This window comes from Arvicanthis niloticus, chromosome 5, assembly GCF_011762505.2.
Source record: "Arvicanthis niloticus isolate mArvNil1 chromosome 5, mArvNil1.pat.X, whole genome shotgun sequence".
Classification (NCBI taxonomy): domain Eukaryota; kingdom Metazoa; phylum Chordata; class Mammalia; order Rodentia; family Muridae; genus Arvicanthis; species Arvicanthis niloticus.
This window is the reverse complement of record NC_047662.1, coordinates 22,354,584-22,369,981: the sequence shown is the minus strand read 5'-3', so window position 1 is coordinate 22,369,981 and position 15,398 is coordinate 22,354,584. Positions and strand designations below refer to the sequence as shown.

The 15,398-nt window shown below is 44.2% G+C and overlaps 1 protein-coding gene across 4 annotated transcripts in view; it reads right to left on the bottom strand.

Moving 5' to 3' along the window:
* The window catches only part of Phactr4 (phosphatase and actin regulator 4), a 75,288-nt gene that overhangs the window by 26,191 nt on the left and 33,699 nt on the right, over positions 1-15,398 (bottom strand). For 2 of the 4 annotated variants that reach the window (XM_034503263.2, XM_034503262.2), the window contains 4 exons: positions 10,767-10,940; positions 7,861-7,941; positions 3,640-3,798; positions 2,401-2,778 (listed from right to left, as the gene is read on the bottom strand). In XM_034503263.2, the coding sequence (XP_034359154.1) occupies positions 2,401-2,778; positions 3,640-3,798; positions 7,861-7,941; positions 10,767-10,940 (792 nt within the window). The remainder of the gene's footprint in view (positions 1-2,400; positions 2,779-3,639; positions 3,799-7,860; positions 7,942-10,766; positions 10,941-15,398) is intronic. The other 2 variants (XM_034503266.2, XM_034503265.2) reach the window with 1 other exon arrangement.

Below are 15,398 nucleotides of genomic sequence, written 5' to 3'. Positions count from 1 at the left end.
GCTGCTATAACTAGACAGAGACAGCGCTGGTCTGAGCAGGAACACAGAACATGGTCGCTGAACTAGCAGCATGAGCACCCTCTGGGAATCTATGGGAAATACAGATCTCCAGCCCTCACCTGAGATATCGACATCAGAATCTCTGGGATCGGGGTCCCCTCATCTCAGCCAGCCTTTTAGGTGAAGCCAGTAACAGCAGTCTAGATGACAGTTTGAGAGGCACACTATAGAGATCAGAGGCAAGTTTCTGCCCCACATCAGCGACAACCTTGGTGAGTCATAGCATCTACACTTCTAATTGTCTTTGCACACAACAGACAGTCATTTACTACAGCCCTGAGTGGTTTTGAAAGTGCATGTGAAATCACTTCAGGTTCTTCAGAGATAAGCCAGGAAGATACGCCATTAACCAGTGAGAACACAATGACCTCCATCCTGCTTCTACTCCAACCTGTCTGTCTGAGATCGCACTGAAGCCTGATAAGGTTCTAGTCACTCCACCCAGCTTAGTGACATTAGATTCTTAATACGTATACTTTGTATTCATTTATCTATGCAACTGATAACAAGAACTATATGTTGGGGTAAGCCTAATATTATTTGTCCTGAAAAATTACACTTTCACTAGCTCTGAAATACTTATTAGTTTTTACCTTTCCTTCTCTTTCTAGAAAATTTCTGTGAGGAATGCAATTGTGATAGGAAAATAGACCTAAGCAAGACTTTAGAAAATGCAAAGTAATTCATGAAGCCTAGAGACTTACGCTCATACACTACCAGCTTTCAGTTCGCAGTGGTTCTGAGGACTGAACACAGGGGCCATTCTAGGCCAGAGCTTCATATCCCTGGTCCTCACTGTTCTTCAGCATTGTGAGACAGGATCTCACTAAGTTCAAAATTGGCCATGAAGGCCTTAAATGTGCAATCCTAAATAGCTGAGATCACAGGCCTGGCTTCTATTACCACCATTTATTTTCATCCATCCATCCATCCATCCATCCATCTATCCATCCATCTATCTATCATCTACCTACCTACCTACCTACCTACCTACCTACCTACCTACCTATTTTGGACACGGGATCTACAGACTCTGAGCTGGAACATGCTATGTAGACCAGAATGGCCTGAGCTCTGGCAACCCCTCCTCTTCCTATTCCCGAGTGCTCAGTTTACAGCATGCTTCTCTTCTATAACCGCACCCGAGTAGCATTAACTCTCAAGATAAATGTGATGTTATCAGTACAACTAAAATACCTCTGTAGTTCCCATGAAGATACTGTATTAGGCACTGAATCACAAGTTAAACAGACATTGACAAAACCACCATTTCAGCTACCAGACTTAGGTTTAAACAAAGAATTGGTAGCTTAAGTTAGATGGAAACTGCCATTATTCTAATCTCCTCGCTGAGGCTGAAGGCAATCATGATGGCCAATCCTGTTGTTGTCTCCACATATCTAGACCATCAACTATTTTTTTTTGGGCGGGGGGGGGGGGGGGGGGGGAGTTTGTTGAGACAGGGTTTCTCTGTGTAGCCCTGGCTGTCCTGGAACTCACTGTAGACCAGGCTGGCCTCAAACTCAGAAATCCGCCTGCCTCTGCTTCCCAAGTGCTGGGATTAAAGGCATGCGCCACCACTGCCCGGCTTGACCATCAACTATTTTAATAAAATAGTTTAATAGTTAAAATAGTTGATGGTTTTTGTTGGTTTTTTTTTTTTTTTAAAGATTTATTCATTTTATGTATATGAGTACACTGTAGCTGTCTTCAGACACCCTATAAGAGGACATCAGATCCCATTACAGATGGTTGTGAGCCACCATGTGGTTGCTGGGAATTGAACTCAGGACCTCTGGAAGAGCAGTCAGTGCTTTAACCATCTCTCCAGCCTGTTAGTGTTGTTTTTGTTTTTGTTTTTGTTTTTTTTGGGGGGGGGGAGGGTTGTTTGTTTATATGTTTTAGAAAGAGGGGAGTCAGAACAGTTTCATGTAGCCCAGGCTAGCCTCAAACTCAGAAATCCAAGAATGACCTTGAATCCTGATTCTCCTGCCTGTGTCACCTGAGTGTTTCCCAAGTGTCACCAACGCCTAGTTCTAGGGAATATTCTTTTTTTGTTTTTTTTTGTTTTTTGAGACAGGGTTTTTCTCTGTGTAGTCCTGGCTATCCTGGAACTCACTCTGTAGACCAGGCTGGCCTCAAACTCACAGAGATCCCATATCTCTGCCCTCTCAAGTACCGGGATTAAAGGCATGTACCACCACACGTCACTCCAAAACTTTTCCCTATATTGAAAATATTCAAAGAGATGAGTTAGAAAACTCTTTCACAGAGCAAATCGTTCAATAAAATAACTATCCAGAACTAAACCAAACCCAAGTACAAAATCTGAGGACTTACCAATGACAGGGTTGCTGTTTCTCTGAGCTGGTTTAGGGGGTGGGATTGGGGGTTGCTTGGCAGGGGTCGTATGAGTGGCAGCAGTGTTAGTGCTAGGAGGAGCAGCAGGCAGAGTCCTGGGGGTGGGGGCGGGGCCGACAGAGGACTTAACAGTCTTTGTCACTTCTGTGGCAGCAGTGGTGGCAGCAGGTGTCACGGTGGTAGAGCCAGAAATGGAGGAGCCGGACCCTGCTGGACTGCCGGCCGGGACCTCCTTTGCTTGCCCCTCATCTGCTTCATCAGAAGAGGATAGGAGTCTCTTGGGGGGCAGCAGAGGCTGCTTAGCTGCACGCTCAGGAGCAGGTTCTGCTTCAGAGTTAGGCTGGCTTCCAGCTGAGTCTATGCAATAAGAGGTGTGATTTAAAGAGAGCCTAAAAATGCAAACACACTTACAACCAACTTCACTCATTAGTGAAACTTACAGTTCACATATCACTTTCCAGCGGCTTTTAACATGCTTAGGGAGAGTAAGAGAGGCTCAGCAAGGGTAACAACTCTTCATACAAGAGCCACATTACCAAGGGCATATGAGATAAATGCCTGCCACAAAAGCATGAGGCCTGAGTTCAGATCCCCACATTCACACAAAGGCTAGGTTCTAATGATAGTACTGTGCTTGGGGGTAGAGTAGAGACAAGATCACTGAAGCTTACTGTCCAGCCAGTCTAGCTGACCACTGAGCTCTGAGTTCAGTAAGAGATGCTGTCTCAAAATAAACGAATAAGCCTGGCAGTGGCATGCCTTTAATCCCACACTCAGGAGACAGAGACAGGCAGATCCCTGAGTTTGAGGCCAGCATGATCTACAGAGTGAATTCTAGAACAGCCAGGGCTACATAGAGAAAACCTATCTTGAAAAGCCAAAATAAAGCTGGGCAGTTATGGCACCTAACCCAAAATAAAATAAACAAATAAATAAAAATAAATAAATTTAAGCCCCCCCCCCCTCCAAAAAAGGTGACGAGCAAGGAGACACCCAATGCCAACCTCTGGTATCCACATGTAGATGGACACCCTCCATAAAAGCCCACATCCAGAATGCCTTGGGTAGAACACAAAGAATGCTGAGGTTGACAAGATCCTACAGAAGAGCTAGGTAAAGCAGCTGGCATCTGAAACAAATCCACTCTGACTTCTCCTGCAGCCTTCTGAGGTAAATAAGAACTGTCTGTGGCTTTCAAACTCAAAATCCCACTTTTACCAAGTCTCTTCCTTGGATCCTCTTCTGGAGCAAGATTCCTGAGACTTCTCTCTGGCTCTTCTTCCACTAGGACTGGACTAGAGGACCTGGCACTCCCTATGGGGGTAGTGTGTCCATTCTTTAATGCAGCATGGCTCAGCTTTCCTGAATCCTCACCACCTAAAAGAAAAAGAAAGGCTTAGGTGAGATGCCCTCCCCCCCCCACAGAACAGATGTGCAGCTCTGTCTTCACATAGGACCTGAACAACTGGAGCGGGGGGGCTGTCCTAAAAGCTGTTTTCTGTCTGTGGGATCTGTTCTTCTAGCTGGGCTGCCTTGTTTGGCTTCAGTGGAAGAGGATGCGCCTATTCTTGATGTGCCGGGGTGGGAGGATACCCAGGGTGGGGTCTCCACCCTCTCAGAGAAGGGAAAGTGGTGGGGGGTGGGGGATGGAACACCAGAACGTGAGTGGCAATTGGGATGAAAAGTGAATAAGAAAATAAATTTTAAAAGAAAAGAAAGAAAGAAAGAAAAGCTTAAGTGACGGACCAACACAGCCATGTGGGGGGCGCTGGTTGGCCCCCACTCTCTTAGCTCCTTTCTCCTAGTAAGGAGGCTCCTCACTGATACCTGTGTTATTTGGATCCAGCAGTATTAATCAAAGTAGTAGCTCTTCTTCCACAAGTGATTTATGTTACTGTAATATTTTAAAATGGCTAGTTCTTGGGCCACTACCTAAGCTGTGGCTCTGCTTAGCTCAGGCCGCCATGCTCCACAGCCTGAAGCCAAGTGCTCCACAGCTGGAAGCGGCCAGAGGCCACGGGTGCGCCACAGCTACAAATGGCCAGCCAGAAACACCGGCCCTGGCACCCACGAGACACCATCGTGGGAGATCTCCCACACTGTCTCCACAAGGCTGGGCTGAGCCCAGACCATTTCGCCATCCATGCGGTACCTGGCAGAAATGAGACTCTAATGCTTAATATTATCCATTTTATATTTGGTAATGCTCAATAAACAAGATGCCCACACAATTAAGAGTTGTAACCCAATATCTAACCTTATAAATCACTACCCAGGACCATCCTGGACACAAGTGTGGTTCTCCATGGCTCCTACCACTCCTTCTTCTCACTCCTCTTCTTCCTCTCCTCTTCCTTCTCCTTCTGACTCCTCACTCCACCTACCTCTCTCATAGAGCCCAATCACTGAGATTCATACAGATGTAGTGGGAAGATAACCCACTACATTTATTACCAGCTCTATCAAGTAACTCACTTCACAGATACTCTATTATACATACATATCCCGCAATCTAAGGTACAGCTCCGGTAGAATACTTGCCTAGCACAGGTAAGGCCATGGGACAAACACCCAGCACTGAGGAGAAAAGGGATACTATTCTGATAAAAAGGCTATCGTAAAAATGAAGAAAAATCCATTCTTCTGAGTGGGAAAGGGTTTGAGGGTGAACCACAGAAAGGAGTAGATTTGGAGAGAGGAACAGAAACCTACCACATCGAGGAAAGATAGTCTATTTAAACTAAGACAACTGGAGGGGCGGAAGAGCTGGCTCAGTAGTTGAGAGCACACACACATTGCTATTACAGAGGACCTGCATCCAGTACCCAGCATCCATAACTACATTACAAAAAACCAGAAGACGACGAAGAAAGAAGTCAGAGACTATGTCTCACTTCCTTGTCACAGGGTGGTGCAGTGTCCTTGCTGGCTTCTCACAGTAATACTTTGAGTAACATCATAAAAAGATTTATTTTTATTTGTGTGTGCACACACATGTATGCTCATCTCTTGGTAGTTTTAGAGTTAGTTCTCACAGACCAGCCCCTCTCACCTGACATACTACCTCCCACTAAGACATTAGACAGCGTCCTTCAAGCGTGCCCAGTAAGCAGTGCAGTTTGGACTACAAGTATTGACCTCTGAAGCAAAGAAACCATAAAGCATTTTTTTCCTTCTGTGTTTTGAGGCAGAGTCTCACACACAGCCTAAACTAGGCTTGAACTGGATCAACTTCCTAGTGTTGTTGGGATATTAGGTATGAGCTAATATACCTACCTGGCTGTATTTTATTAAATTAATTATTTGGTTAATTATTAAGCTAGCTTTTCAGACAGAATCTTAGTATGTATCCTGGGCTGGTCTAGAGCTTTCTCTATATATATCAGAGCTGATTTTTAACTTAAGAGTAATCCTCCTGACTGCCTCCTAAGATTACAGATATGTGTTACTATGCCTAGTTGTAGATTTTATTTTTTATCTTCTTTTGCTTTTTGAGACAAGATATCACTGTGTATGCCAAGCTAGCCTAGAACTCACCATGTAGACCAGGCTGACCTGGAACTCACAGAGCTCTGCCTGCCTCTGCCTTCCAAGCGCAGGGACTAAAGGTGTGCACCACTGTACCAGCTGGTTCTGTGTGTCAACTTGACACAAGGTGGAGTTACCACAGAGAAAGGAGCCTCCCTTGAGGAAATGCCTCCATGAGATCCAGCTGTAAGGCATTTCCTCAATTAGTGATCAAGGTGGGAAGGCCCATTGTGGGTGGTGCCTTCCCTGGGCTGGTAGTCTTGGGTTCCATAAGAAAGCAAGCTGAGCAAGGCAGGGAAAGCAAGCCAGTAAGTAACATCCCTCCATGGCCTCTGCATCAGCTCCTGCTTTCTGACCTGCTTGGGTTCCAGTCCTGACTTCCTTTGGTGATGAACAGCAGTGTGGAAATGTAAGCTGAATAAACCCTTTACTCCCCAACTTGCTTCTTGGTCATGATGTTTGTGCAGGAATAGAAACCCTGACTAAGACAACCACCACTGCTGGCTTTTTATTTATTTTTTAAACTATTTCATTTATGTCTGAATGTGTGAACGTGCGTGAGCATGCTTTTGTCATGGTTCATGTCATGCCTCACATGGAGAGATCAGACAATTTGTGAGCATCATTCTCTGTGGGGACCTTACTTGCTGAGTCAGCTCTCTGGCACTGCACATTTTATTTTATTAATCTTTAAAAACATCTGTTGTTTTTTAAGATTATTAGTTTTTTTAAAAAGATATTATTTATTTACTAGAAATATATGAGAACACTGTAGCTGTCTTCAGACACACCAGAAGAAGGCATCTGATCCCATTATAGATGGTTGTGAGCCACCATGTGATTGCTGGGAATTGAACTCAGGACCTCTAGAAGAACAGTCAGTGCTCTTAACCTCTAAGCCATCTCTCCAGCCCAAGATTATTAGTTTTGTCTGTATGTATATACACTACATGCTTGCCTGGTACTAGGGGAAGCCAAAAGAGGGTGGTAGGGCTAGAGTTACACATGGCTGTGAGACTCGATGTGGCTGCTCAGAGTTAAGCGCTGCCTCTGTAAGAGCAGCAAGTGCCCTCAACCACTGAGCCAGATTTACACTGCCAACAACTTCCTCCTCCTGCTCCTCTTCTTCTCTTCCTCCTCTTCTTCCTCCTCCCCTCCCCTCTCCTTTTCCCTTCCTCTTCTTCTCCTCCCCTTTCCCCTCTTCTTATTCCTTCCCCTTCCTTTCCTCTTCCTCCTTCTCCTCCTCCTCCCCTTCCTCTTCCTCCTCCTTCTTTTGAGGCAGGGTTTCTCTGTGTAGCCCAGGCTGCCTTTGAACTTAGAGATTAGCCTGCCTCTGCCTCCCAAGTGTGAGAAATGAAGGCATGTACCACCACTGCCCGGCCAGTGCCTTATTTTTAGGAGAAGAAGGGAGCAAGATGGCAATTCTGCAAACACAGTGAACTGCTTCATATGTGAAACTCCAGAGGGACGAAAAACATCAAGGTACACTACTGATTTACATCTATAATCCACTGCTTCATAACAGCCACACAAGACAATGTCACACAGGATCACCCAGCAATGAGTGTTGAAACATCAGCTCGGTATTGGTGCGAGAGGAAGACGAGGACAGAAGTGATTGAGTCAGAACTGCCAATCAGCAACTTGAAATAACTGTCCCCACTACAGGTGACACGCATCTCAGGAAGACAGAGAGACACAGAATTTTTGCTCCCAGGACCCTTCATCAATCCTTCTATTTCAGTTTAAGAGCAAAGCCAGGTGCTTGGGAAGAGACAGGGAACCATTTTTAAAGCACTCCTCCACCATAACCACCGTAAGAGTAAAGCAAAGGGGACCAACTTCAGACCCTAGTGAGGCCCAGCGAAAGAGCAATGTACAGACAGGCATATGCTGATCATGTGGACTCACCCTGCTCGGGGTCTTCCAACAAAACCCCTCTTTTAACCAGCTCTTCTCTTGGTTTTCGCATAGATATTTTTCGCTCTAAAACTAACATTAAATTGGAAAACACAACTCAGAAATGTGGCAGTTGGAAGGTCAACATATCTCTTATCATTGTAAGTATAAAAGAATAAAGTGGTTCACAGTATTTGTACTCTTAAGGAAAAAAAAGAACAGGGAAACTAACTTTACATTTAAAAACTTAGCTGAGAGCGGTACCACATGCCTATAGTACTAGCACTTGTGAGGTGGAGGCAGGAGATCAGTTCCAGCACAGCCTTAGCTACATAGTACATTCTAATTAGCACAAGCTACACAAGACTGCCTCAAACAAAACAAAAATTACCATTTGAGAATAAGGTGCTGGGAAATGCTGCCACATTCGAGGCTAGCATATGCTATACAGTATTAGCATAGCAAGGCTCTGACCAAAACAAAACAAAATTAATTGCTGGACCTGGGAGTTAGATTAATAGTAGTGATTGCCTAGCATGTCCAAGGCCCTGGGTTCCACACCGAGAACTAGATATAAAAAACAAACAAGGCCGGGCACTGGTGGCACATTCCTTAATCCTAGCTCTTGGGAGGTAGAGGCAGGTAGACCTCTGAGTTTGAGGTCAGCCTGATCTACAGAGTGGGTTCCCTGTGCTGGGAAAGTATTATTTCCCAAGGAAGCCATACTCCCATGACTGCAGCTTAGCTAGGGCTTTAACAGTACAGAGTTACAGATGAGCCAGGCTGACGGCAAGTGGGCTAAGCAGGAAAGAAGAACCAAGGACTGTATATTCCCATCCACTCCTGTTTATTTTCATATTTATTTTTGAGAGAGGGTCTTACAATGTAGCTCTGACTAGTCTAGAACTCATTATGTAGCCCAGGCTAGCCCTTCTTATATTCCTGCCTCTCAAATGTGCAGCACTAAGTTTGTCTTTACTGAAAAGTTTAATATCATCAGAATACAAGCCTGGGAATGAGGCTATAGAATGCTGTCAGCCAGGCTTGTGAAATAGGCCTGTACGTGTCAGTTATTCCAAAAGCTGAGAGGCAGGAGGATTGTCATGGTTTCAGGCAGTCTGTGTAACCTGGTTAGAATCTGCATCAAAATAAAATATAGACAGGGGCCAGCAAGATGGCTCAGTGGGTAAAGGTACATGTTGCCACATGTGACAAATGGAGTTTGAGTCCTGGAACCCACATGGTGGAAGGATGAACGGACTGTAAATTTTATTACAATTCCCCCTGTGCTATGACCTAACTCAACAAACAAGCAAACAAATTGTAGTTTCAAAGACAGCAGCATCTGGACACCATGGTCCACACCCCAGCACCGAGAGGCTACCGCAGAGAGAGCTGCGAATGAGGCCATCCCAGGCAGGAGAGTGAGCGGAAGGCCAAGCTCTGAGGCTGTGCCTAGAAACAACAACAACCACACACACACACACACACACACACACACACAAAAAAAAAAAAAAAAAAAAGAAAAAGAAGGTGGCTGGGGTTGTAAGTCAGTGGCAGAGCACTTGCCTAGCATGCGTCACACCTGACAGGCTTAATCATCAGTTAAAAATGCCAAAGAAGGACTATTTATCTGTCTAAATTCTAAAACACCAAACTCTTCGAGTAGGATGTTATAGACATTTAGGGAGATGTGAAAAGTGGGGTGCTTCTAAAACAGGAAACTCAGTTGGTAGAGTCCCTTCAAAGCACAAAGCCCTGGTTCAATCTCTAGCACTGTATGAACTAGATACAGCACATACCTTTGATCCTAGTGCTAGGCAGGAGAATCACAAGTTCAAGATCATTCTTGCTACATAAAGAGTACAGGGAAGTCCTGTGATACATGATACTGTCTGGTAAATTAATCAACCAAATAATCAGTCAATCACTAGAACCCCTATGAGTGCTTTTGTTGTTACTGTTTCCAGACTGACTTTGAGTTTCCTGTGTGGCCAAGGATAACCTTAAATTCTTGGCTCTTCCAGCCTCCACCTAAGTGCTGGGATTACAGCCTACACCACCAAGCCCAGTCAGTAACTCAGGGAATTATTATTTTTCCCCCCTTTCCCTCTCCCTCTCGCTCCGTCCCACATGTTATTTATTTATTCATTTATTTATTTATTATATGTAAGTACACTGTAGCTGTCTTCAGACACCCTATAAGAGGACATCAGATCTCATTACAGATGGTCGTGAGCCACCGTGTGGTTGCTGGAATTTGAACTCAGGCCTATGGAAGAACAGTCAGTGCTCTTAACTTCTGAGCCATCTCACTAGCCCCAGAGTTATTCTTTTTTTATTTGTGTGTACAATGTGTATGTATGTATCTGTGTGCAAGCACACTTGGGCTCATGCATGACATGGGATACATGTGGAGGTCAGAGGTCAACCGCCAGTGTCAGTTGCCATTGGCTCATCCCTTTGGCTGAGACAGGGTCTCTTTCCCCACTGTGCATGCAGCTGGCCCTTAGGTTTCTGGGATTTTCTGTCCTCTTTTCATCTCCCCACAGAGGCACTGGATTACAATAGTGTGTGTGCAACTGGCTTACGTGGGTCCTGGGGGTTCCAATTGAGGTCCTCGTGTTTACATCAAGTATTTTACCTGCTCAGTCACTTCCATAGCCAACTCTTAAAATCAGAAGCCTTGTTTGTTTGTTTAGACAAGGTCTCCTGGTGCCCAGGTTGGCCTGAAACTCAGTGTATAACTAAGAATGACCTTGAACTTCTGATCCTTGAATTTCTGAGCCTCCCCTCTGTGGGGTCTGCAGAAGAACACAAGGTTCTTTGTGATCAGGGAAGAGCCTAGGACTTTGCTCAAACTAGACAGGCACACCAACCCCACTCCTCAGAACACATGTAAAATCTTAGCACCTTACCTTCTGATGTCTCTTTGAATTTATCACTACTTTTTTTTTTCCTCCATTTCCACGGCTTGAAGATCTTGCCAAACCCTGAGAACTTGCTTTTCCTTTTGGTGGGAGGTGTTGTGTCCCCTGCTTCCACACTGTCCATGACCATGCCTGCGTCTCCAGAGGGCTGCTCTGCTTCTTCTGTTCAGGAGAGGAACAGGAAGGGACAGCCAATTTATTATCCTTAAATAACCTCTAAAAATGTCCCCTCTCTTCCTGTGGCAGTCGGAAAGAATCAGAGCAATGACAAACAATCATGCAGACAAGTCACACTCCGGACATTACATGGACAAAGGCCCAAACTTGAAACTTAAATCACTGAAGGAGCCAAACTAATCTGACATCATTTAAAAGGAAAATTCAGTGAAATGATGAGAACCAGGTCAGGATCTTTAGCATACAAAATGCAGACACTTTCTCTTTATGTATGAGCTCTGCAACACTGAAGCAAGGAATCCCACCACTAAGGGAATCACAGTTAAAAATTACCATCTCTCAGCCATTCCCAGGATTCAAGCAATTCAGGGAAGGGCAATTCAGCAAGGGTTGACACAGGGAATTCTAGAAAATGCTCTGACATGGAAAAGTTGGAGAGAGTGGAGGTGAGATTCTACTGCCCGTCACAGTATTACTTAGGGAAAATCCTGACAGTAAGAATTTGACCCATAACATAGTTGACAGGCTACAAGTTCAGGACTGAGGTCAAAGGTCTCGAGGCCCTCATAATGACACACATGCAGGGCTTAGTTAGCTTTGAAGGTAGAGACAGAAGCAACCAAGGGGTGGGGGCAGGAAGGCAACAACAACAAAAACTCAGGAAGGCAATACAATGCAGCCTGCCCTCCACCTACTGTCCCAGAGATCTCAGGAGCCTTCTAGGGGAAAGGAAAGGCTCTGTGGACTCGCTCCTGGGGTTAAGGTTCTTGCTACTTCACAGAACTGCACTTCCCACTAGAAGCAACAATATTGGCGGCAGGAAGAGTTTGACATGTACTAAAAGCAATGATCTCCTTTTGACATGTAGCTCTGTGCTACTGTTTTCTTACACTTAGTTGGTTTTGTTTTGTTTTTTAATTTAGCTTCTGTGCATCTGTGTGGGTGTGAAGGCAGGGGAGCTGCAACATTCCAGAGCATGTGTGTGGATAGAAACGTAGATCAATCCTCTCCTTCCACGGTATGGGTCCCAGGAACTCACACTTGGCTTCTAGCACCTTTACCTAAGAGGAATCCTGGGGCTGATTTAGGTTTTTTGAGACTGCTAGGTAGCTTAGTCTGCTCTTCAACATGTGATCCCCCTGCCTTAACCTGTAAGCACTGGAACTACAGGTATGTGTCTTCATACACGACTCCTGTAAATCTCCTGTTAACACATCCATGAGTATTCCAGGAAATAAAAAGAAAATGTTATTTGACTAAAAAAAAGAAAAATTATATCTAAAGTTTTAATTGGACTGAAAATGTTAAAGACCATAAGGAAAAGCAGCCAATATTTTAGCAGCACAGAGAAATTCCTGCCGGAAATGTCTTTAAACGAAGTATCACCCATCACTTAGCCTGCTTCTGCTGCTTACAAATCATAGCTAATTACTTCCTTTTCTTTTTTTCCTTTATGTGAGACAGGGTTTCTCTGTGTAGCTCTGGGTGTCCTGGCACTCACTCTGTAGACCAAGCTGGCCTCAAACTCAGGGATCTGACTGTCTCTGCCTTCCAAGTACCTAGCAGAAACAGTGTTTTCTTTGCTTCTCTCTTCATGCTTATCTAATTTTGCCAAATGTTTTAGAAGAACGGAACACTGATATTTTCCAATTCATTCATATTAACATTTACTTATTCATTTATCTTTGTATTTTTATTTTTGCTTATTTTACGCAAAACTTAAAACTTGGATCTTAAGAAGCACAGGCTCTCCCAGCACTTGGGAGGCAGGGGCAGGCGGATTTCTGAGTTCGAAGCCAGCCTGGTCTACAGAGTGAATTCCAGGACAGCCAAGGCAAGGCTAACAGAAAAACCCTGTCTCCAAAAAAAAAAAAAAAGAAAGAAAGAAAGAAAGAAAGAAAGAAAGAAAGAAAGAAAGAAAGAAAAAGAAAAAAAGAAGAAGCAGCAGCACAGGCTGACTCTGAATTCATTTGTAGTTGAGGTTGACCTTGAACCCCACATCCTCCCATGGTCTTGTTCTCAAATGCTGAGATTACAGGTGTAAGCCATCACATCCGGCTTCACTCATGCCTCTGTTCTTCCTCCTCCCCCATCCCTACTCAATGACAAGGTGCATGTTATTCCACTGACTCACACGTCTGTCCAAATATTTAGAATCGGCCCAACTGCCTTTATAATGTACAGGATCTACAGGAAGTGGGGCCATGAATCCTTTTAAAAACTCTCAATCGGGTGTGATGGCATACGCCTACAATCTTAGCACCCAGGAGGCCAAAGCAGGAGGATCAAAAGTTCCAGGACAGTATAAACTACATAGTGAGACCCTGTTTCAAAAACACAAGGGTGAAGCTGAGGCTCTCCTGTGAGTGCAGCAACAGCACGAGGTCCTACAAGCAGCTAAGCACCACAAAAGAAAAAACCCTAAATATCCCGGAGTCTCATGTCTGCCAAGTTTGCTACCCAACTGAAGGAGAAAACTGACTCCCAAACTCATCATATACTCACACTGATAATAAATCAAATAATAAGGGGCTAGAGAGGTGGTTCAGCAGTTAAAAATATTGCATTGAGGGGGCTGGAGAGATGGTTCAGAGGTTAAGGCACTGACTGCTCTTCCAGACGTCCCGAGTTCAACTCCCAGCAACCACAGGGTGGCTCACAACCATCTGTAATGGGATCTGATGCCCTCTTTGATATTTCTGAAGATACCATGACAGTGTACTCACATATATAAAAATAAGTTAATTAATTAAGAAATATTTCATTGCTTTTGCAGAGGACCCAGGTTCAGGTCCCAGCAGCTACATGGTGTACAACTACGGTTCCAGAGGATCAGATGCCCTCTTTTGACCTCTACAAGCATTAAGCATGCACACAGTAAACAAACATACATACATACATACATACACACACACACACACACACACACACACACACATATACAGGGAAAATATACATACACAAAACAAAATGAATCATTTTTAAAATTAAAATAATAAACAATATGTATCATAAGCGGGACCCAATGTCTCAGACTTATCATCACAACACTATCACTATGGGGAGGATTACAAGTTTGAGGGCAGCATAGATTATGTATATAGCAAGCCTTGTCTCAAAACAGACAAAACTCTAACAAGATATACTATGTATGGTTGAGTGCAGTGTAGTGGTCCAGATGTGCTAATCAGGTCAAGTTAGGTCACCATGCTGTACAAGTATTAACACCGTGTCAGGTGCATTGTCTCCTTGCTCTATCAACTGCTGGGAAAGGGACAGTAACAGCTCTCTCTAGTTATCAGTCATTTGTCCCTGTTTTGTGTGACAAGGTCTTAACTCTGTTGTATAATTATAAATTTAATTATGTTTTCCACTTTTTTTTTTTAAATTAAGAGCCAGGTATGGTGGCCTACGCCTTTAATCCCAGCACTTGGGAGGCAGAGGCAGGCTTATCTCTGAGTTTGAGGCTAGCCTGGTCTACAGAGTGAGTTCCAGGACATCCAGGGATACACAGAGAAACCTTGTCTCGGGAAAACAAAAACAAAAATCTAAGCTATTGATATGTAAGGGTATTTTGCCTTCATGTATGTCCGTGTACCATGAATATGCCTGGTGCCTGAGGGGGCTAGAAAACTGATGTCAGATACCCTGGGACTGGAGTTGAGAAGGTTATATAAGCCCTCTTGAGGGTGCTGGGTTCTCTGGAAGAGCAGCCAGTGTTCTTTCACGGTCAGGTTGGTTTTAGCTCTGTCTCTTATACTTGTCTTGTTTTCTATATCCTTGATTTACGGTGATAGTTTGTATGTGCTCGGCCCAGGGAGTGGCACTATTAGAAGGTTCCTGTTGGAGTGGGTGTCTCACTGTGGGTGTGGGCTTTAGACCCTCATCCTCGATGCTTGGAAGTCAGTCTTCTGCTAGCAGCCTCCAGAGGAAGATGTAGAGCTCTCAGCTCCTCCTGCACCATGCCTGCCTGGATGCTGCCATGCTCCTACCTCGTTGATAATGTACTGAACCTCTGAACCTGTAATCCAGCCCCACTTAAATGTCCTTATAAGAGTTGCCTTGGCCATGGTATCTGTTCACAGCAGGAAAACCCTAAGACATTAATCTATGTGGATTTAGACCTTCACTGCTTCCTGAACAATGAAGGAATCTTATGACCTTTAATCGTCTGGGCTACTGTCACATATACACTTTGAATACATGCAACAATAAGCCACAGGAACAAGCAATACTTCTTCTATATTTTCTATATAACATTTATGAACACTTCATATATTTCTGCAATTCTGTGTACATCAAGGAGCATTTAATTCTGAATATATTTTAGTTGTATATTTTCAGTTTTGTTTGTTCATTTACAATGGCTTTTTGAGACAGAGTCTCTGTGGCTGAGGTTGGCCTTGAAGCTTTTGCTTCAGCTTTCCAGTATCAGGACCTTTT